This window comes from Scyliorhinus canicula, chromosome 2 (assembly GCF_902713615.1).
Source record: "Scyliorhinus canicula chromosome 2, sScyCan1.1, whole genome shotgun sequence".
In the NCBI taxonomy this organism is placed as follows: domain Eukaryota; kingdom Metazoa; phylum Chordata; class Chondrichthyes; order Carcharhiniformes; family Scyliorhinidae; genus Scyliorhinus; species Scyliorhinus canicula.
The window spans coordinates 94,188,789-94,212,368 of NC_052147.1; the positions used below are offsets into that span (position 1 = coordinate 94,188,789).

The following is a 23,580-nucleotide window of genomic DNA, read 5'->3' on the forward strand; positions in this document are numbered from 1 at the left end:
CGCAGTGCGGAAACCCAGCAGGCCACCTCCAATATCTGATGTATCACCTCGGGTTCCACCGAGGTGTTGCGTTAGCGCCCGTAAGGCCAGAAAGGTAGACACCAGTTAAGTTGGCACAGGTGCAGGGCATAGTTTAGCGGTTGATCAGCTGGTCTGGGCTGGCTCGCAATGAATGTAGGGAACTATGGACAATGTGTTAGGAAAGCAAGCAGGCACAGAGCCTGTATGCGTATTGGGACGGCAGCTCCCAGATGAGACAAACTGCAGGTCAATTAACATATTGATGGCCCATCTCTGGGAACAAAGGAAAGACACTCAAGCAACCGATGAAGCTCCAGACCCCCGGCGCCAGTTCCCCAAACCAGAAGCACAACAAAACCCAGGCCAACGGCCACCAAAGACACGCCCAGCCATCAGGGCACCCACCCCTTTATTGGCCAAGATCAATACCAGTGATCAAGAAGCAGCCCAATTAATTGGGGCCAAGTTTAAGGCCCGCCCAAAAGCGCACGAAGCCCCTCCGGGTATAAGATGAAACCTCCGAGAGAGAATCGCTCTCTTGGATTTGGCTCTCAAAGCGGAGAGACCCATCCATCAGCTGCACCAGAAACAAGTAAGTCCAAGGTCAACGCTCGCTACCAGATGGACGACCTTAGCTGTTCTCCTGTACACCCTTTGAACCCAGCAACCTCAGATCCGATCAAAGGCCATTGTTTCTCTGACTGAGTGGGTACCCGAAGCTAAGTATAGGCGTTAGCGTTAGAGATAGTTTCATTCGTAGTACTTTGTGCATGAGTAGATATTACTGTGTGTGTAAATAAATAGTATTCAGAGAATTTACAGTGCAGAAGGAGGCCATTCGGCCCATCGAGTCTGCACCGGCTCTTGGAAAGAGCACCCTACCCAACCCCACACCTCCACCCTATCCCCATAACTCAGTAACCCCACCCAACACTAAGGGCAATTTTGGACACTGAGGGCAATTTATCATGACCAATCCACCTAACTTGCACATCTTTGGATTGTGGGAGGAAACCGGAGCACCCGGAGGAAACCCACGCACACACGGGGAGAACGTGCAGATTCCGCACAGACAGTGGCCCAAGCCGGGAATCGAACCTGGGACCCTGGAGCTGTGAAGCAATTGTGCTAATCACTATGCTACCGTGCTGCCCATATTGACTTTGAACTAACTAACTGGTGTATTGGCTCTTTGATCAGTATTCGGGTTTGAACCTTGTGGTGGTATTGAGAGCTAACTGGCGACTCCAAAGCAAACATAATTAGGATTAAGGAAGACGACCATATTGACTGCCATATTCATAACCAGAAAAACACGGGCAGCACGGTAGCATGGTTTCTGCACTTAAATTGAGGGGTAATAGATATAGGACAGACGTCAGAGGTAGGTTTTTTACGCAAAGAGTGGTGAGGCCGTGGAATGCCCTACCTGCAACAATAGTGAACTCGCCAACATTGAGGGCATTTAAAAGTTTATTGGATAAGCATATGGATGATAATGGCATAGTGTAGGTTAGATGGCCTTTAGTTTTTGACTTCCCATGTCAGTGCAACATCGTGGGCCGAAGGGCCTGTACTGCGCTGTATCGTTCTATGTTCTATGTCTTGAGTGAGTATTTTGAAATCTCCGTATTCCTTTGAGAACTGAGAAACCCTCAGATTGAGGTTTTAACACCAAATGGAAAGAACTCCAGTTGCCCAGTAACCAAGTCACTGGCCACCATTCCTCAATCCCTTGAAGCCGATTTGATTTTACAAAGTCTCTGTTCAATGCCTGCCAAGCAGTCTAGAAGCAGAAAGCCCATTCTGCCACAATGTCCTTCATTTCCAGCATTTTTGTGTGTTGCTGTCTCCAACCAGGACCTCATCTGGACTGAGTTCCACCACAAAGGGTCTGTGCTGACTCAATGGGCCGAATGACCTCCTTCTGCACTGCAGGGATTCTATGAACAAGTTTAGATTCTCTCCCCTTTCTGCGACAAAAGGAAACCTTCAAATGAAATCTGGACAGGATATTTCCTGCCTGTTTTATTTATTGCCACATAAGCAGGATGGCCCAAATTTTCCAGCCTTTCCCAGTGGCAGGATCTTCCTGTCCCGTCAATGGCAACCACCCCCCACAGCGAATTTCCCGGCGGCAGAGTATGAGGAGTGTGCAAAACCCTGTGAACACCAGCGGGACCGGAAAATCCTGGGCAGGATTCTCTGATCCTGAGGCTACGTGTTGACGCCGTTGCGTTTTACAACGGCGTCAACAAGCCCCCAGGAGCTGCGTTCCTGCACCCGGCGGGGCCAGCACAGCACTGGAGCGATTCACGCAGCTCCAGCTGCCAATACCGGCATCAAACGGGCGCCGCGAGTCTGCGCATGCGTGTTGTGGCCGACGCGAACTCGCACATTCGCGTTACGACCGGTGCGAACTCGAGCATACGTGCTAGTTTCCTTCTCTGTGCCGGCCCTGACGCAACATGGCGGAGAGTTATGGGGGCCCGGCGTGAAGTAGCCAGCCCACTGAACGCGGACCAGGCCACGGTGGAGGCCCCCCCCCCTTCCTGGGTCGGGCCCCCCTCCCCCCCCCAACCAGGTTGCCCCCCCGCAGGATGGATGCCGAGGTCCCGCCGAGTAGGAGCATCTGTGAATGGCGCTGGCGGGACTCGTCCTATCTCAGCGTCCACTCGACTCACCCCGCGTGGAGAATCGCCAAGGGGGGCTGCCGATTCTCTGGTAACTGGAGAATCGGCAGACCGACGTCGGAGCGGCATCATGCAAATCGTGCGTCCTCCCCAGCGATTGCCCGGCGTTAGAGAATCTCGCCCCCGCCTCCAGCCAATGGCAGGCCGCCTCCGCCAATAAAAAATACGTCAGCCAATCTCCTGAAAACATTCCTGAGAGGCCTTCTTATACCAAGTGACTAAATATCATAACCTGAATGACACAGTAATATTTGAAAACAAACTCACACCGTTAGCATTTGCAATACTAGTTTATTGAGAGCCTGTCAGGAATCTGATGAAAGTCATTAAGGAATTCAGCGTTAAGAAAAAATTATTGTCAGAAATCCCTGGTATGATCAGTGATTAATAATATATATTTTTTTTTAATTTAGAATATCCAATTCATTTTTTCCAATTAAGGGACAATTTACGGTGGCCAATCCACCTAACCTGCACATCTTTGGGTTGTGGGGGTGAAACCCACGCAGACACGTGGAGAATGTGCAAAGTGATTAATAATATTGCCCTTACACCAAGCATTAAATGTTGTAAATTGGTCCTTTCATTGAATATTGGGATTATATGAATTTCTGCTTGCTGTACGTTGCATCCAATTGTCGGTTGTACTAGCAAGAGACACACATGACAATGTGGCTTGTGTTAACGGTAGAAGATCAGGACAGCTGCTTCTGTCACTGCCTTAGTTGCACTCCACGATTTTCCTGTGCCGTAGCCATCCCAGTCAAATGCTGCAAAATCTCCACACTGCCTTGGAGAACCCTCGGGAAAGTATCCTCCACCTCCAATACAGACCTAGACATAAATAATTTTAAATAAATTAACAGTCAAGTCCAGTGACATCCCGATGGACAAAGGCACCCAGTTACTGTACTATTGAGGCATAGGCTGAACTGTGCTGATCAAGAAAGCTGCAGGCACAAGCAGGAGGAGTTTGTTACTCCCATTTGGGTTGGGACAGTGTTTGGTTAGAAAGAGGAAAATTAGCCTGGATCGTTTCCTGGTCCTTGGATCGTGATTTTTGCTGTGTGATCTGTGTGTGGATTCTTTTTGCCTTTCCTTAATTTCCATTTGCTCACCCGTACACCCACTTGCATTCACTCCTTTATCATCCCTTTCAACTGCAGGCCCCTCACTTACATGTTCCGAATTGCAGCCTTTGTATTTCACTCCAGAACACATGGCTAGTGCTGCCCTTTCATTGTTGAACACTCTGAATTGCACAAAGCCAGGGTCAAATTCACCTGCAAACACACAAAAGAAAATCACAAAATTATTTAGATATAGAAATTAGGCTTCTACAGCTCTGGATATCACACTTCAATGGATTATCATTGCACAAAATTGATAATATCGATATTTGTATACCATTTTGAATAATTAATTGAATCCCTACAGTGCAGAGGGAGGCCATTCAGCCCACCGAGTCTGCACTGACCCTCCAAAATAGCACCCTACCACGGTCCACTGCCCCACTGAATCCCTGTAACCCGACCTAACCTACACACATTTGGGCACTAAGAGGCAATTTAGTTTGGCCAATTCACCTAACCGGCATATCTTTGGATGAGACTGGTCTAAAATACTTTGGCCTCCCCGCGCAGGGTGTTTCTTGGCGGTGAGAGGCTGCCTGCCATTGGCTGGCAGTGGGATCTTCTGGTCCCGCCATTGTCAATAGGATCTCCCATTGAACACAGCCGACGCTACCAGGAAGTCTGTGGTGGGGGTGCGCCATCGGCAGGACGGGACGTCCCCACTCAACATGTCTGCGCTTATTTGATTTATATACAAACGTACCAATTCGGAGCAGGAGTGGCCAGTTGTCCCTCGAAACAGACACGCAATTTCCCCCCTTCTTTTTTTTTCATTTTTGGAAGAAATATTAAAAAACAGTCATAGAAACAGATACTCTTCATTAACAATATCCAAAAGTTTCTGTGAACTAGCCCCTCTTATTGTAAAACAGTCTGGCAATTGATAGCCACTGTTGACCCATTTAAATTTTGCTCCTCCTCTGTCCAACATCTTTGCGATGTCTATCCTTAATCTTTTCTCATTGACACTTTTTGTACAGTGCTTATTTTCCCACAGGGATTTATTGTCAATGTGATATTCAATAGGTAAATTTCCCAAATCGCCTAATCCCAACATTTCTGACACTGTCTGAGATATATAAAAGGCTGTATCCGCCGACTCTACAAGGCTTAACGTCTCAGCAGCCAAAGTGCTTTTGACCACTCTCCTTGTTTTCTTTGTTTCCCACACAAGAGGGCAACATTTACCATTGATGCTCAAAAGGAAAATTATAAAACCTTCTGAACTTGAAACCCCATCACATAAATCTGCACAGAATGCATCACAATAAACTACGAGTTTCATTTGCTTAAGGTCACCTAAAACAGGGAACCTCAAAACACACTCCTGCATTTTAGTTTGACCAACACTTTATTTGCTCTTATTATGCCATCCACTTTGGGATCATTCATGTTTGTCCTCAACTCTAAGACATTAAAACTCACGTCCAGTTTAGTCTGTCTACCTAACCAATTCAGTTGCCTAATTGAACTTCACAGTTGCTCTTTTTCCAGCTTTGAAAGCATTGTGTCTTTTTGTGAAACCCGGCCATGACTAATTGCTATTGGACTAATGCTTTCTGAATAAGATTACTGATGTAAAGTTGCCCCTAACTTAGTCTGTCTGATTTCCAGTCCAATATATTTAATGCACCGGAAGCCTGACTTCCGTCCCTGAATTCTTTCCTCAAACCAGAGATTACAATAGCTTTGAAATTACTAGTCCCACCCCACAAAAAATCATCGACATGAATCATAAAGATGCCAGAAAGATTTCCTTTATAGTGCCAGTAAAGCATTGCCGGATCTGCTTTCAACTGGCAACAGCCTAATTAACAAAAATGACCTTACCAAAAAATACCAGACTCTAGATACATAATTTAATCCATATACACATTTGTTCAACATCCAGAGTACCCCTTCTGTGTTAGCTGCTTCTTTAGGAGGACGGAGAAAAATGTCTCTCTGGAGCTGATGCCCCTGCAAGAAGGCAGCTTTATTATTTATAGATTTGCATTCCCATGCCTTTTTGGCTCATAGAGCCAGGAAGATCTTTAAAATAACCTTTCCCACCGTAGGTGAATCTACCCTTAAATTCTGATCTTCTAAGTTTTCTTCAAATCCCCTTGCCACAAGCCTGGCCTTTGCCTTATAAGTTCCATCCGGCCAGAAAGAACTTTTCCGTGCAAATTGGATTGGATTTGTTTATTGTCACGTGTACCGAGGTACAGTGAAAAGTATTTTTCTGCAAGCAGCTCAACAGATCATTCAGTACATGGAAGAAAAGGGAATTAAACAATTCAAGAAAATACATGAGAATACATAATGGGGCAACACAAGATATACAATGTAACTGCATAAGCATTGGCATCGGTTGAAGCATACAGGATGTAGTGTTAATGAGGTCAGTCAATAAGAGGGTCCAATCCATCTGTGGGACAGAGCTCTTTTTCCCAATCCGGTACTTTTGTATATACCCCAAATACATTCCAACTATGCAGTTCTTGCTTTTTGGCATCTTTGATAACTTTTTCATCTAATTTATTGGAAGCCACCAAAATCTCACATGCATGTGGGCTTCTACTCCTATTAGTATTCGTAGTCTTACTCATGTTCCGAGATCTTGATAAACTACGTTCCCTCTCCTGCCTGGCATCTTGTTCTGTACTGCTGCTGCTTGATCTTTCCCTTCTGCTGTGGGATGTACTTTCAATAGTTCTCGACCTTTTCCTGCGGACCTGTTCACTATCTGATGTAATATTTGAACTGGCACTGCATTTCTGTTCCCTCCATTTTTGAACTTTGTGTTCCCATTCCATTATCTTGACTCCCTCCACTGAATGCTTTACATTCAACCAATATTTATACTTTCCAGTGGCCTTCCCTGCTCTACTAATAACAGTTGCATCCTTCCATTGACTAGACCCTTCAGGCAAGTATGTCACTTTTGTACCGACTTTTGGCAGTTGTCCTTTCGGGAAAATGGCCTGTTCTAATTCATCAGAGGTGTTGTGTTCCTCTACAGAAACCCTGTCTATATCAATTAACTGGTCCTCATAGTTCTGTAACATGCGTGTACCAGTTTACCCTAGTTCCTCTTCATGTCTGTCTGCTCTTTCTAACTTTGAAAATATGTAATCTGTACCCATTATCCTTTATGAATGTACCCTAACAGTTTGATTGCCATGTTGCAAAATAATTGTTTTTCCATCTATGTCTATGATCTTCCCTGGGCCTTTCCATTCATTAGAATTGTCTCTCTTATAGTATACTATGTCTCTTTGCTGAAAAACGTACTTGATGGTCGTACATTATGCCTTAAAGCTCTGTGAATTCTTTCAGAGACAATACTGTCCACATGCCTGGATGCGTGCAGCTCTAACATCACTCATGAAGATTGACATCATCCAGGACAGAGAAGGCCGCTTGATTGCCACCCCTTCCACAAATATTCACTCCCTTTACCACTGAGAAACAGCGATAGCCATGTGTACCATCTATGAGATACACTGCAGGACCTCACCAAGGCTTCTTAGGCAGCATCTTCCAAAGCCATGACCATTACCATCTGGAAAGACAGGAGCAGCAGATACCTGGGAGCGCCTGGGAACTTCCCCTCCAAGTCATTCACCATCCTGCCTTGGAAATATATCACCGCTCCTTCACTATTGCTGGGTCAAAACCCTGGAATTCCCTTCCTAACAGTCTCTGAGTCATAGAACATAGAACAGTACAGCACAGAACAGGCCCTTCGGCCCTCAATGTTGTGCCGAGCCATGATCACCCTACTCAAACCCACGTATCCACCCTATACCCGGAACCCAACAACCCCCCCTTAACCTTACTTTTATTAGGACACTACGGGCAATTTAGCATGGCCAATCCACCTAACCCGCACATCTTTGGACTGTGGGAGGAAACCGGAGCACCCGGAGGAAACCCACGCACACAGGGGGAGGACGTGCAGACTCCACACAGACAGTGACTCAGCCGGGAATCGAACCTGGGACCCTGGAGCTGTGAAGCATTTATGCTAACCACCATGCTACCGTGCTGCCCCATCTTCCCTAATGGAACTACAGTAATTCCAGAAAGCAGCTCACCATTACCTTCTGAAGGGCAACTAAGGATGGGCGATCAATGCTGGACTTGCCAGAGATGCCACATCCTGTCAATTAATTTAAAATAATTTTTGGATACATGACGTTTTCTCCCACATTCATCATGTTAGATCAGAATTGTCAACGGTACTCTGGATGCCGGCTGGCTGGCACCAGCTTCAGTATAACCTCTATGGATCTGAACGTAATTTCTTTAGCTGCATAACCTAATATCTTATTTGATTTGTTTATTGCTGACTCACATTTTGTACATCATGGAGGGTGATGTCCTTAAATGTTCCCCTTTTATCCCCATTCATGGAGTATATATGTCTTCTACCTTTTCCTCAAAAATGATCTTGAACACATCCAAAGATTGTTGGAAGCAGATTCAGTATTAACTTCCAATAGTGAAACTGATGTATACTTGAAAAGTTAAAATTTCCAGACCATGGGATAAGAACAGGAGAGTAGGTGCAAGTGGATATGGCAGGATGTCACGTGCAACCTTGTACTTCTCCGTGTGGAATTGCATTTCCAATCAGTCTGCCCAAAAAACAATTCTGTTAACATCTCTTTAGCAAATTTTGTATTTGGCCAATTGAAAGGCATTTAACTGTGACTTTCACATCAATTGTGCGGCTGATCCTTTATGGATAACAGACTCCAAAGGAGAAAACTCTTTGCTTTTTCCAAACTTTGCAGTGAGCTCTAAGCAATCATTTTAAAGACACGGCACTTTAATGCGAGATAAAGAGAATATTTTACATTTACCATGAATAATAGGCCCATAAAAACTTTTTGTCTTCTCCGCATTACCAAAGTCGTAACTGATAGGACTTGAAGGTCCATTATCATCTGGACATTTCCCTTTGTTGTATTCGACAGGGTATTGCTGAAATGAAGCATATTTTTCACAGATTGAACGACCACCTTCACAGACTTGTCCTCCTATGACCCTCCTCTTCCTGTGTCCACTTCTCTGACTTTCTCTGAACTTTGCAATTCCCCCCTTACCAAGTAACATCTTCCTGCTGTAACTGTATAGGACCTGGTGAAACCACATCCAGAGCACAGTGGGCAGTTTGGCTCCCTTATTAGAAAAATGATTTAAATGTGTTGGGAGCTTTTCAAAGAAGGTTCACTTGACTCGTTACTGGGATGAAGGGCTTATCTTTTAAAGAAAGGTTGAACTGGTTAGGTCTATATCTATTAGAGTTCAGAAGAACAAGAGATGATCTTATTGAATCCTATAAGACCCCGAGGCGGATGCCGGGAGGATGTTCCTCGTGTGGGAGTGACCAGAATGAGGGGACACAGTTTAAGAATAAGGGATCTCCCTTTGAAAATGGAGATGAGGAGATTTTCTTTCTCTGAGAGTGGCATTAGTCTGTGGAATTCTCTTCCCAGAGAGCACTGGAGGCTGCATGATTAGTATATTTATCCAAGGCTACGTTGAATGGATTTTTTGGACACGAGAATCCAGAGTTTCAGGGGGGACAGGCAAGAAAGTGGAATTGAGACCACCACCAGGTCAGCCATGACCTTATCGAATGGCGGACCAGCCTCAAGGGGCCAAATCCACTTCTATGTTTAAGAGTGATTTTCAATGATTTTATGTAATGTTACCCACAGGGGAAGAAATGAGTACTCCTGTTAAAATGCTTGTTTTTTGCAGTTAAACCCATGTTTAGCTGCATTTATAAAACTACTGTAGATTACCACTCCTAAATACATCACGGAATATTTCAATAAGAGAAAACAATAATACTCTTTTAAAATGCCCAATTGCCCTTGTTCGAGGAAGATTTTAAAGTTTATGGCAGTGCAAATGAATTTTGAACTGTAGCCTGACCAACTCATGTTTGAGCCCCTTTTAGATGCAATTTCCCAATTTCACGCATGGCCAAAATCCCATTCCTTTTTCAAAAGTTACAATGAAATTGAGGAAATGCTGAAACACTCACTTTGAAAAGCTGATGCAGATTTCCCCCGTACCCTTGCAGGAAGCTGGTTTCAGTGTGATAGCGGAGGATTGCTGCATCTTTCCAGTTCCTTACGGGTGTGTCATTGGGCACGTGCCAAACAGATATGTCTGAAGCCGTTATGTCGTAGTAACCTGGATTCTGTTTGGAAACAGACACAGTTAGCCAGAGCAGACTTCAGGAGCATCAAAAGCATCAGTAACTAAGGGCGACCGCTTTCAAAGTCACATACTGCTGCTGAGTGTGGAGTTGATAATACAATCAGAGGATGGCTGCAGCATAGAAACAGGCCAATCAGCCCATCATTTTCACACCAACTCTCTAAAAGAACACATCAGTTATCCCTCGTCCTCCACCCTTTCATCAGAGTCCAGTATATATTTTCTCTTCAGGTGTTTATTGAATTCCCTTCTGAAAGCAACAATTGAATCTACCTCCACCACAGTCTCTGGCAGTGTTTGGATTGGATTGGATTGGATTTGTTTATTGTCACGTGTACCGAGGTACAGTGAAAAGTATTTTTCTGCAAGCAGCTCAACAGATCATTCAGTACATGGGAAGAAAAGGGAATTAAACAGAATTCAAGAAAATACATGAGAATATGTAATAGGGCAACATAATATATACAATGTACTACGTAAGCATTGGCATCGGATGAAGCAGACATGGGTGTAGTGTTAATGAGGTCAGTCCATAAGAGGGTCATTTAGGAGTCTGGTGACAGTGGGGAAGAGGCTGTTTTTGAGTCTGTTCATGCATGTTCTCAGACTTCTGAATCTCCTGCCCGATGGAAGAAGTTGGAAAAGTGAGTAAGCCGGGTGGGAGGGTTCCTTGATTATGCTGCCTGCTTTCCCCCGGCAGCGGGAGGTGTAGATGGAATCAATGGATGGGAGGCAGGTTCGTGTGATGGACTGGGCGGTATTTACGACTCTCTGAAGTTCCTTGCGGTCCTGGGCCGAGCAGTTGCCATACCAGGCTGTGATGCAGCCCGATAGGATGCTCTCTATAATGCATCTATATAAGTTGGTAAGGGTTAATGTGGACATGCCGAATTTCCTTAGTTTCCTGAGGAAGGAAAGGCGCTGTTGTGCTTTCTTGGTGATAGCTTCGACGTGAGTGGACCAGGATAGATTTTTGGTGGAGTAGGGGGCTAAGTACGCAGCCTTGCGGGGCACCGGTATTGAGGACTATTGTGGAGGAGGTGTTGGTGTTCATTCTTACTGACTGTGGTCTGTTGGTCAGAAAGCCAAGGATCCAGTTGCAGAATGGAGAGCCAAGTCCTAGGTTTTGGAGCTTTGATATGAGCTTGGCTGGGATTATGGTGTTGAAGGCGGAGCTGTAGTCAATAAATAGGAGTTTTCCAGTTTCCAACCACTTGCTGTGGAATAAATAGGAGTTTTCCAGTTTCCAACCACTTGCTGTGGAAAAAGCTTTTCTCATATTGTTTCTGTTACCAAATGTTGCAACTAAGAGTGTTTCTTGTGGCCTTGCTGGCATCAGCAGAGGGGCTCCCCATCATGTACAGAGATCACTGGCTCAAAGGAGGCAGCTGCAACCCTGTGACATTCCACAGACCATAAGAGACAGAGGTGGGATGCCTCAGTGACTATGGGTATGAGAGGCCATGATCAACACATTTCCACTGTGGGTTCCCCCTGTGCTTTGATTGGCCTATCAAATGACATCCTTGATACTTTTTTAATGAACTTCCAGTCTTCAGAGATGTGAGGCGGGTGCGTTCAGAGGCTTCTCCCAAATCTCTCGCCATTATTCATGTGTTTTACTTCTTACTTCCCAGTCACTCACTCGTTTACTCCTTCACATGCAGGGGGACATTGCAACATTTCAGTGTAACCCAACTAACCTTTTTGTACTTTTGTGCTTAGAAGGAACTGGGCACCCTGTAGACATCATCATCCCATAATGGGCGGGATTTACCGGCTGTTGATGCGGGCGGGGCTTCCTGGCGACGAGGCGTGCTTTTAGCAGGAAATCCTGTTGACAATGGCGAGATCACTAGATCCCACTAGCGGCCTCTCTGCCCAATATTACTTGCCCTGCTATGTCTATCCACCTTTTTTCATGTTTTTTATTTCAGATTTCCAGGGTCTGCAGTATTTTGCTTTTCTATTATTGGCTCTTATTTATACTCCAGCACTTCAGTTTTATTCATTTTACCCAGGTCCTCTATATACCCAATCCAAGCTAACTGAACATCCAATTTCTTCATTCCTCTAAACACTTTCAGAACCTTATTCCTGCCTCACCTTTTTCCCGGTGGAAACAAATCAATTTTGGTGAATCTCTTGTGACTCACTCCTAAATTCCACAATCATTACAGAAATTCTGCCCTAATGCTCTCCAGCACTCCAATATCCTTTTAAAGGAAGTACTTGTGTGTCTAGTTCCATAACCTACACAGATTAGAAATATTTTTTTCACTTCACAATTGAATCCATTCCAGTCCGTGCCTATTTGGGCGGGATTCGAGGGTCTAAGCATTCCAGCCAGTGGAGAATCGGAACATTTCATGTTGCTGCTAGGAGCACAAGGGATACGCGATTCCATCTCTGCAAATGGGCCACCAGGCTGCCCACGTGCATCCTGCCCGAGTCCAGATTTTTCAGGCATGTGATTCGCTGAGGTCAGGAATCCGATTGAGAAGCTGGAACAACTTTTAAATGCTCCACTCATCCCAGACGCTCATTGCAGCCAAGACGATGGCTGCCAAAAGTCACACTTCCTTGATGCGGACATCCATAGGATGTTGGACGCCATTGAGGGAAGGAGGGACACTCATTTCCCCAGGGTGGGGTGGAGACAACAGCGGGTTGTTATGAATAAAGCCTGGGATGATGTGGCAGATGTGGTGAATGCTGGCAGGCTGACCAAGAGGACTGGCATACACTGCAGGAAGAAGAGGAACAACCTCCTTCAAGCAGCTCGGGTAAGACACTATCTGTGTGACCCTGGCATCACTCCCGTCCTTGACCCCTGACATCGGGGTAGCACAGTAGCACAGTGGTTAGCACTGTTACTTCACAGCACCAGGGTCCCAGGTTCGATTCCCAGCTTGGGTCACTGTCTGTGGGGAGTCTGCACGTTCTCTCGGTGTCTGCGCGGGTTTCCTCCGGCTGCTACGGTTTCCTCCCCGAAGTCCCGAAAGACGTCTGTTATGTAATTTGGACATTCTGAGTACTCTCTCCGTGTACTCGGAATGTGGCGACTGGGGGCTTTTCACGGTAACGTCATTGCAGTGTTAATGTAAGCCTACTTGTGACAATAAAGATTATTATTATCATCTGCCCCCAAATCCTTATATGCCAGTGATACTCCGCCTACCAGCATATCCCTCAGGACCCTCCCTCCAGGAACCCCCAACACATGCCCTCCTCTCCTTGGCCAGGCACCTTGTTCCCATTTACCACCAGCTCAAAACTGCCCCCCCCCCCCCCCCCACCCCCCGATAAATCTGGTGTGCTGGGATCTCACTGTGTTGTTTCTGTGTCCCCGAGTATAAAGCTGGGCATCATTAAAGGGAGTGACAGAAGACGGATGGGGACATGCCCGACATACGGGTCCACACGGGCCATGGAACTTGTGGGGGAGACGGGGGGAAAGCCGTGGCTGACATGGAGTTCAGAATGCACTGAAGAAGTGAAAATCCAATTTAACTTTATTCAGATGTCTTATTCAAGTACGTTTTTCATCTCCCACAGCCCGGTCCTCCCCAACAGCTGACCCCATGTCCTTTGTCTTTCAGGTTCCCCATCAGACAAGGCTGGGCCGTCCAGGGTCGTAACCTCCCTCCAGACCCTCAGAAGACTCCAGCGCAGACCACTGGGGAAGACACTGACTTCATGGCACAACTTTCACCAGCACAATCCACCAGTGCAGAGACTATCACTTTGCTGGGAAATGTTAGCAGTTCGGCTCCTGGGTCACCCCCTGGGCAGCACCACACACACATGCCCCCCCCCCCCCCTGGGCAGCACCACACACACATGCACCCCCCCCCCCCCCCCTGGGCAGCAACACACACACATGCCCCCCCCCCACCCCCCCTGGGCAGCACCACACACACATGCCCCCCCCCCCTGGGCAGCACCACACACACATGCCCCCCCCCCCCCCCTGGGCAGCACCACACACACATGCCCCCCCCCCCCGGGCAGCACCACACACACATGCCCCCCCCCCCTGGGCAGCACCACACACACATGCCCCCCCCCCCCTGGGCAGCACCACACACACATGCCCCCCCCCCCCCGGGCAGCACCACACACACATGCCCCCCCCCCTGGGCAGCACCACACACACATGCCGCCCCCCCCCCCTGGGCAGCACCACACACACATGCCCCCCCCTCCCCTGGGCAGCACCACACACACATGCCCCCCCCCCCCCCGGGCAGCACCACACACACACGCCCCCCCCCCCCCTGGGCAGCAGCCCCACACACACATGCCGCCCCCCCCCCCCCTGGGCAGCACCACACACACATGCCCCCCCCCTCCCCTGGGCAGCACCACACACACATGCCCCCCCCCCCCCTGGGCAGCACCACACACACATGCCCCCCCCCCCCCCCTGGGCAGCAGCACCACACACACATGCCCCCCCCCCCCCCGGGCAGCAGCACCACACACACATGCCCCCCCCCCCTGGGCAGCACCACACACACATGCCCCCCCCCCCTCCCCCTGGGCAGCACCACACACACATGCCCCCCCCTAACCTTACTTTTTAGGACACTACGGGCAATTTAGCATGGCCAATCCACCTAACCCGCACATCTTTGGACTGTGGGAGGAAACCGGAGCACCCGGAGGAAACCCACGCACACACGGGGAGGACGTGCAGACTCCGCACAGACAGTGACCCAGCCGGGAACCGAACCTGGGACCCTGGAGCTGTGAAGCATTTATGCTAACCACCATGCTACCGTGCTGCCCTCAGGTGATCACATCAGGTGGATGTAGGAACATCTGAGGGAGCAACTGGTTGGAGGGCTGCCCAATCCCAGGGAGCAGCTGCCCCAAATACAGATGTCGCGCTTCTGGAAGAGGTTATCCCATCAGTGGTGCCGATATAAACTCAGAGCCAGAATGTACAGGATGGGGTGTCAGCTATATTCCAGTGCCTGCAAGTACAACTGGAGGAGTGCAATCGCCTTCAGGCACAGGAGATGTTGCCGACAATGCATGGCACCCAGGCCAACACTGAAAGGGGCAAGAAGTCAGAGCCTTGTGTCAGGACGTCCAAGGCTTAGGACTGTGCTGTCCATGGCTGAGGCACAGGACAGAAGGGCCCAGCCACAGGTGTACATGTCCCAGGCGCAGAAAAATGAAAATGAAATGAAAATCGCTTATTGTCACGAGTAGGCTTCAATGAAGTTACTGTGAAAAGCCCCTAGTCGCCACATTTCGGCGCCTGTCCGGGGAGGCTGGTACGGGATGGACAGATGGACATTGCGGATCACCAGAGCTTGGCCCATTCACACAGGGTCATGGCTGAGGGCATCTGGAGCATTGGCCGGGCACTGACTGACCTTAGCCAGTCACAGAGGGATATGCCCGAGGCAATAGGGGGACATGGCTCACTCACAGAGGGGCATGTCCCAGTCACAGAGCACCATGGCTGAGGGCATCAACACCATGGTTCAGATGAGAGTGGCACTCCAGGATTGGCAGTGCCAGATGATGCTGAGGCCTCTGGAGCTCACTACGGCTCCCCCTCTGCCCCATGGAGGAGCCCAGAGTCCAGCAAGCATCCCGAGGGAGGAGGAAGTGCTGGGGCCCATCAGGAGGCCTCTCGCAGGGGAGGCAATGGAACACTGCAGCTCTTCTGAATCCTACCCCCCTGACACTGGTGCATCTGATGGGCAGCAGGCAGAACAGGGCAACATATTGTCACCTGTGACACTCAAAAGTTGACTAGGCCTATCCAGGCCCAGGCCCTCCAGAGGACAGCCGCCAAGGGCCTCACAGGACAGAGGGCAAGACAAGCAGCTGGCCGACCCCACTCCTGATGTGTAATCTGGGGGAAATCTTGAAGGAGCGAGAGGCCACGGACGATCAGGGAGATAGATGGCACTTACGTTGGCTCAGGTGAAGTTGAACATAGTGAGTTGGGGAATGTCACCAAATCTGTAAATAGCCCCATTAAACACTTTTCCACCACCAGTCCGATCTGCCTCTCACTGTTGTTCCACGGGTGGGAAGGTTGGACTGGGGCTGGGTCTTGGGCTCTGACGATTGGGGGTGGGAGGGGGTTCAGCTCACTTTGGACCCATGGATGTCCCACAGGCATCCAACCCTCACCAAGAAGTGACAGGCCATGGGACTGTGAGACTGCCTGGTATGACAGCTTCCCCAGTCTATGAGCCCAAACCGTGCCCAAGCTCCCCGCCCCCTCCCCCCCACCGTCCCGAAAATAATGTGGCCCATGAGAAGGTGTCCTCACTGCACACCCATGGATGATCCAGGTGGATAGGGGTATGTTAGCTAAAAGACAGGAGTCAGACTTTGTCAGACAATAAGGAGCACCAGAGATCATCTCACAGTGAGTCATCAGCATCCTCCACCCCGCAGACTCACGCTGCTGATACTACCAACCCAGGCCCAGTATCCTGTTGTGCTGGTCATGGGAAGAGGTGAAAGGCTCAGGGGGAGGTGGGGTGAAAGGCTAAGGGGCAGTTGGGGTGAAAGGCTAAGGGGCAGGTAGGGGGAAGGTGAGTTATGAGACAGAAGGGACTGAGGGTGGTGGGGGTGAATGGTGAAGGTAGCCAGTGAACAATATACCTCCTTGTGCCCCCTCAAAGTTCATGGTGCCAGAATCCAGTTTGTAAATACTTGCACCAATTCACTCCCGAGTGACTCCCAGCTGGGAGCAGCATATCGGGGTGGGGGAGGGTGGTGCTGGAGATTTGGGCTTCCGGCCCATTAATCATAATCAAATGTATGCAAAGGATCTGTTTGCAATGTTCCCGCCACTGCCGGGTGGGAATCCCGCTATGGCCGGCGGGGTGGAACTGGATTTAGCCGGCTGGCACCGATCCCATTTTTCAGCCAACACAGGATTCTCCGCCCAATCAGCATTCCCGATCTTAGCAGCAGGAAACGCAGAATCCTGGCCATTGCTTCAGTCAGAGATCAGTACTTACATTTCTGTATCATCTTTGTTCCTTTGTTAATTCACTTCCCTTTATCTTTCATTTACTTTGTATTTACCTTTCTACTTTGTAGAACTTTATGTCCACATTAAAAACCATCTGCCCTCTCTTAGTCCATATATTAATTATCAATTTGACTTGTCAGGTTCTTGGTCACATTTGTTCAATGTCATCAGGAAATTACTGAGATGACTTTCCCCCTTCTACTTGTTAGGAGCGTGAACTTTCCTTATTTCTAACCCCTGGGAGGGCATCAATTCCTCGTTTACTTCATTTGATCAAAACACAATTTGTTTTAATGAAGTAACTTTGGGGCCTTTTTCTTCTTCAGAAGACTTCACTTGCAACATCAGGAACTTGCATTGGAATAACAGCCTTTAATAGGCAGTGGATTGTGTCAGCACTCGCCACCCACATTGTCATCTCATGGAGTCAAATAGGAGGGAATTTTCTGCACAATTTCTCTTCCTAAGAGATAGTCAATTAGTGAATCAGCAAGACTACAAGAGGCAAGTGAAATGAGCCAATTGGGCTGCAGAACTGAATGGGACAGTTCAATAGATGTCCTTCCTCTTTTATTACAAAGCTCAGCTCCTCCAGTTAGAATTCCCATTCTTTCCACATTTGTCTTCATTGTTTCAACTCTGTTCAGCTGTCCCATTACCATCAGCCATTATGAACCATGTATTTTTTAAACAAAGAGATTTTACAAAAGCTTATTACCTTGAAGTCATCACTAGTTGCTCCTTCTGGTGAACCAAACGTTGCATAGTTGGCCCATGACCTTTCTCCTGCTGGGTTATTAGCATTATTCCCTTGTTGGCTGGACCAGCGGTCCCCATTGGTGCATTTCCCGTACATGTTGTTCTCGTGGATGCTTGCAACAAGAGTCCAACCACCTCCATTACTGGTCATGTCACAAAAGGCTTGGTAGAATTCACCATTGCTGCTTACCAAGGGTTGAATACCATCTACGGTGAAAAGGATAATATTTGGGCAAATAAGTTGAATCAGAGTGTTGGAGAGCAGACATGGCTCAGTACATTAAATATATTTTTTAATTCATTTTTTGGGAATAGGGCATCGCTGGTTAGGCCAGCATTTATTGCCCATCCCTAGTTGCCCTTCAGAAGATGGTGGTATGTTGCTTTCTTTAACCGCTGCAGTCCTGAGGGCTGCCAGCCAGAATCATTGTGGATTACCGCTCCCACCTCATTTCACATTAATATACTTGTTGTGGTACCTGTTATTGCCTCGGCACAAAACTGCTAGAATGCTGTTATTGCACCTGTAAGCATTGAATCACCTGAAGAAAATCAGGTGGGAGCATTGAGTTCACATTTCTTTTTAATTTTTCCAATTAAGGGGCAATTTAGCATGATCAATCCACCTAATCTGCACATCTTTGGGTTGTGGAGGTGAGACCCACGCAGACATGGGGAGAATGTGCAAATTCCACACAGAGACAGTGACCCGGGGCCGGGATCAAACCTGGATACTCTGTGCCCTGAGGCAGTACTGCTAACCACTGCCACCGTGCCGCCACCCCCCCCCCCCCCCCCCCACCACCCCCGCCGACAGATTTTTAAGGGCACAGCAATGTTAAACGCAAGGCTTTTCCAAATTACAGGAGGGAAACTCGAAATATCTGGGGCTGGATTCTCCATTACACAGTGCCAGAAACGCGAATGGCGATCTTGCAGAAAAGAGCACCTGATGATTTTCGAGGTCTGCACCAGACGCCAATTCCAGCACTATGCTCCGGTCCCTCCCTCTTGGCGAAATTGAAGTGCGTGTCCCATGATGGCGGATCCATGCAAAACTGTTATTTGCACGGATCTTAATATCATTAGCGGGTTGGATACATATGCCCAACTTTTCCACAGTGCCAAAGGAAAAATGTTGGAAAATCTCAGCAGGTCTGGCAGCATCTGTAGGGAGCCAAAAGAGCTAACGTTTTGAGTCCAGATGACCCTTTGTCAAAGCTAAAGATAGAGAAAGTGGGAAGTATTTATGCTGTGGAGTGAGAATGAAAGTTGATCCGCCCACCTCAGGGAGAGGTCCTCCGGAGAGCCTGGAACTGGATGGGCCCTGCCAACCATCGGGTATGACAGGTGACAATGTGCCACCCTGTTCTGTCCACTGCCTATCAGATGCGCCAGTGTCAGGTGGGAGGTACTTAGAAGCTCTGAGGTGATCCAGCACCTCCCCTGTGGGGTGCACCGGGATGGGCCCCCTAACTCCTTCTGTGACTGGCCAAGGTCAGTCAGTGCCCGGCCAGTATTCTTGATGCCCTCAGCCATGGCCATTTGTGACTGGGCCAAAATCTGGAGCGCCACAGTAATGTCCATGTGGGCCCGGCCAGGTCTGCCTCTGATGGGCTCCCATGTCCTGCCTGTCAGCCACCGACTGCACAGTGTCGCCCAAGCCCTGGACATCTTGACCTATGGCTCTAAACTCTTGCCCCAAGGTACCACTGTGGATGCCACCTGGTCAGTGTTGGTCTGGGTACCATGCAATGTTGGCACCATCTGCCATGCCTGACGCGGTTGGACTCCTCCAACAGCATCTTCAAGTACTGAAACGTTACTGCCGCCCCTCCTGTAGATCCTGGTTCTGCATCTGCATCTCCATCAGTGATGGGATCATACCTTCAAGATGCATCTGCCAGGACTACAGCTGTTTCCTGTGATTGGACAGCCCTCCAACTGCCCGCTCCCACGGGAGTCCCGACCTCCACCTGATGTGCTGCAGCATGTGGGAAGTGCGCACCAGAAGGTGACCCAGGAGCTCTTCACGATTCCATTAATCTTGATTAATAATGGGATCGGGGGTTACAGGGTTAAGGCAGGAGAATGGGGATGAGAAACATTTAAGCCTTGATCAGATGGAGGAGCAGACTTGATGGGCAAGGACCCACTTGTAGGTGAGTTGGGGCTTTGGGGATTGTTCAGGGTCTGGTCTAGGGGTTGGCCGATCAGGTTGCCATTTTTATCTATCCCTGCACTGAGGTGTTCTGACAAGCGGGGTTGCTCAGTGCAGGAAATGGGACTAAGTCCGGCCTCGGCCACACGTTCTCCGCTGAGGGGAACCGAAATCTAACCGATGTCGTGTCAGATAGCGCTGTGTTTCTCGGTGCTGCTGAAGATACATGCAGCGGAAGGCGCTCGCTATGGGATATAGTTTCCATTTGGTCTCCCCAACAGAGGATTCCGGCCCTGCTCACAGCTGTAATTTTGCAATTTGGCATAATGTGAGGAAATATGTGAAAACCAGAGAAGGGTGGGCGGGATTCTCCGTTAGCCAATGCCGAAATCAGGAATGGCGATCGGGCGGAGAATGGCTCCCGACGCCAACATCGCGGCAGGGGCAGGTTTGACGCCGGGTCGTGAGGCTCCGCCCCCTCCATATCGGCATCATTGGGATGCGCGCCGTGCGCCGTCGCAACCGTTTGCATATCATTATCGGGCCCAATGGCAATGCTCCACCTCCAATGGGCCGGGTTCCCGAAGAGTCGTGATCTTGGCATGGCGGCTGCAGAGAGAGAGAGAGAAGGCGTGCAGTCGTGATCTTGGCATGGAGGCAGCAGAGAGAGAGAGAGAGAGAAGGCGTGCGGACAGTCTCCAGCACCGCCATACTCCGCCAACAGCCATGCCACTTCCCGGGGGGCTTCTGCTAGGGCTGAGGGGTGTAGTGGAGGTAAGATTATGGTGAACAGATACCCGGGCCAGCACAACCAGCACCATCTTTTTGGGCGCAATCAGTGCATGTCTGGGGCTGTAGGTGTGTACGCGCGGCTGCGGCTTGTCAGCCTTGCATGTGTCCATTTCAGATTCGGCAATTCTCCCACCATTTTTCACCCCGGTGCTAACCCCTCACCGGCAGCCGAATTGCTGCAGGTGTGGCACCAAATTTCCGTCTTGGAACCCCAGGGATCCTCTGTCGGCGTCAGCACTCAGACACAAAAACGGAGAATCCAGCCCGGGTGTCTTTCTGATGATTTTAAATAAAACAAATGTTTATCAAACAATGACATACACAACAAGAACGTCAACTCGAAAGATGCTCAACAACTCAATGTCTACACACAGTGGCCGGAATTCTCTGGGATCCTCTTTTCCCGCTGGCAGAGTAACCCCACCTGTGGTTTTCCCGGCAGGATGGTGTGCCTTCAATGAGAAATCCCATTGATAAGTGTTGGGAAGAGAGAATCCCGCTGCCGATTAAAAAGAAATATGGACTCAATGTTCCCACCTGATTTTCTTCAAGTGATTCAATACTTACAGGTGCAATAACGGCACTCTAGCGGTTTTGTGCCGAGGCAATCTTGGTGCGCTGCCGAGAAATATACGGTTGGGGGACTGGTGAATCCAATGTCCCTAAATTTACCGAGTTCCAAACCTCTTTATTTCCCTAACTTCAGAGCTGATCCTCCCCAAACAATACCCGATTGGATTTTAAAAACTACAGCAAAATCTAGTAATATTTAACACATCAGCATTTCTGCTGACGTCAGGCAGTACAGCTGGATGTTGAAGCAGGCTTTTCCACAGACACAGCTTTCTGGGATTCAACACAGCTTTTCCTGCTGCAGGCTGAGGTCATGAAACAGGGAACCAGCATACATTGAAATTGCTCCTGAGACACTGTTTTCCGTTTTAATCTTCCCTTATCTGAATGAGCTTCCTCAGAAATCCCCCTTAATTACCTTAACTTTATGAGTCTATCTTTTACAAAGTCATTGTTAACTTCACTCCTCGTCTCCTTCTTTGAATCGCTAACACCTTACTCAAACAAACACACAACTTTCTATTCTCCATTGTTACCAACTTGCTTTAGGTAAACATTTACTTACAGGGTTGCTGTGCTCATCAACATATCAAAAGCACGAGTTCTTTCAATCCAGCCAAACTGCCACGACAGCGTTTCCATTTTAAATAGTTTTTAACAATAAAAGCATATACCCAGCAGAACACGTTCGAAATTTATTTTATCACAATTCCCTGAGAGGATGACATACGTAATTTCAGATTAAAGTACTGAGTTAAAGAAAACCAGGCAGAGATACCCTCATAATAAAGGAATTAAATGTATAAAGTATCTTTCATAGCCCTAGAATCTCACAAATCTCCTCATAAGTGTAACATAAGTGTAAGAAACCACCTTTGCCACAACCAACCCTTCATCCACATGTTAATTCCCCTGATGTGTCTGCTCCTTTGCCAATTTGCATGTGGCTCTGGCAATAATCCAGAGATTATTTCAAAGTTTTGCTTTTTAATTCCTCAGCAGGACCTCCTCCCTTTTCCCTCTTGATGACATTTATTTCAACATGGACCACAATGACTGGATTTTCTCCCTCCCTTTCCATGTTAATCTCAGCCATGACATATCCCTTACCCTGATACCAGGTAGGCAACACATCAGTTGGAATTATTGTTCTTGGTGCTGAGGAAGTGACTATGAAGTGTTCAATCACTACCACATTTCCATTCTGCTCTTGCCCATCTTGGACAGCTTCCTGAGCCATGATGCCTTGGTGTGTTGTGGCTTTCGGTGCTGCAGGTTTTCACCATATCCTCACAGGTAGTGAGCACTTTGTGTGTTTGAGAGTAACAGTGTGTGTGGGATTCCTTCTCATCCTCTCCTGAATGTTCGCCTGCCGGATCCCTCTAAATCGCACCCTCCCTTTCCTGAACATGTATTTCCATTGGGATGTCGCTATAGTCTAGATCAGGGGTGGGCAAACTTTTCCGTGCAAGGGTCACATTCAGAAATTCACAATTTTAAAGGGCCGCATAGTATATTAAGTAAAATAATTACTTCACCCGGTTATGATTCTGGGCGCCTCATATAGAACATAGAACAGTACAGCACAGAACAGGCCCTTCGGCCCTCGATGTTGTGTCGAGCAATGATCACCCTACTCAAGTCAACGTATCCACCCTATACCAGTAAGTAACCCAACAGCCCCCCCCCCCCCCCCCCCCCCCCCCCACCATTAACCTTAAAAAAAAATTTTTTTTTAAAAAACTTTTTATGACTTGGTGGGCCGCATAAAGACCTTTGGCGGGCCGCATGCGGCCCGCGGACCGTAGTTTGCCCACCCCTGTTTTAGACCTTTTAGTGGGTTAGATTGCAGTTCAGTGTGGGGAAGAAGACCCCTCGCTGCGTCAACAGTTCCCTTCCAAGCTCCAAAAGCTAGTGATTCCAAATAAACCTGTTGGACTTAAACCTGGTGTTGTCAGACTTCTTACAGGTATAAAAACACAGCAGAGAATCCTTGGAACGGCGCACCCCTTAGCATAGTAATGCCAAGCTGTCTGCAAGAGTTCTGATCATCCTTGGATTGCTTTCAAAATCTCAGACTTATACACAAAAAAAACACCTTGATTGATCCATGACTACCACATGGCACTCATTTTAATAGGGGTCTGGTTGCTCCTGAATATATCGATGTATATGTTTTACTATTTAATATTGCCATATTCAGTT

At 48.2% G+C, this 23,580-nt stretch overlaps 1 protein-coding gene across 1 annotated transcript in view; it reads right to left on the reverse strand.

Annotated features, from left to right (window-relative positions):
• Positions 1-3,111: 3,111 nt before the first annotated feature.
• Positions 3,112-23,580, reverse strand: part of LOC119956282 (intelectin-1a-like) — a 28,211-nt gene continuing 7,742 nt past the window's right edge. Inside the window, exons 4-8 of the mRNA XM_038783365.1 lie at positions 17,809-18,056; positions 9,894-10,052; positions 8,701-8,821; positions 3,894-3,997; positions 3,112-3,548 (exon numbers count right to left, since the gene is read on the reverse strand). Coding sequence (XP_038639293.1) covers positions 3,396-3,548; positions 3,894-3,997; positions 8,701-8,821; positions 9,894-10,052; positions 17,809-18,056 — 785 coding nt within the window. The 3' untranslated portion in view covers positions 3,112-3,395. The remainder of the gene's footprint in view (positions 3,549-3,893; positions 3,998-8,700; positions 8,822-9,893; positions 10,053-17,808; positions 18,057-23,580) is intronic.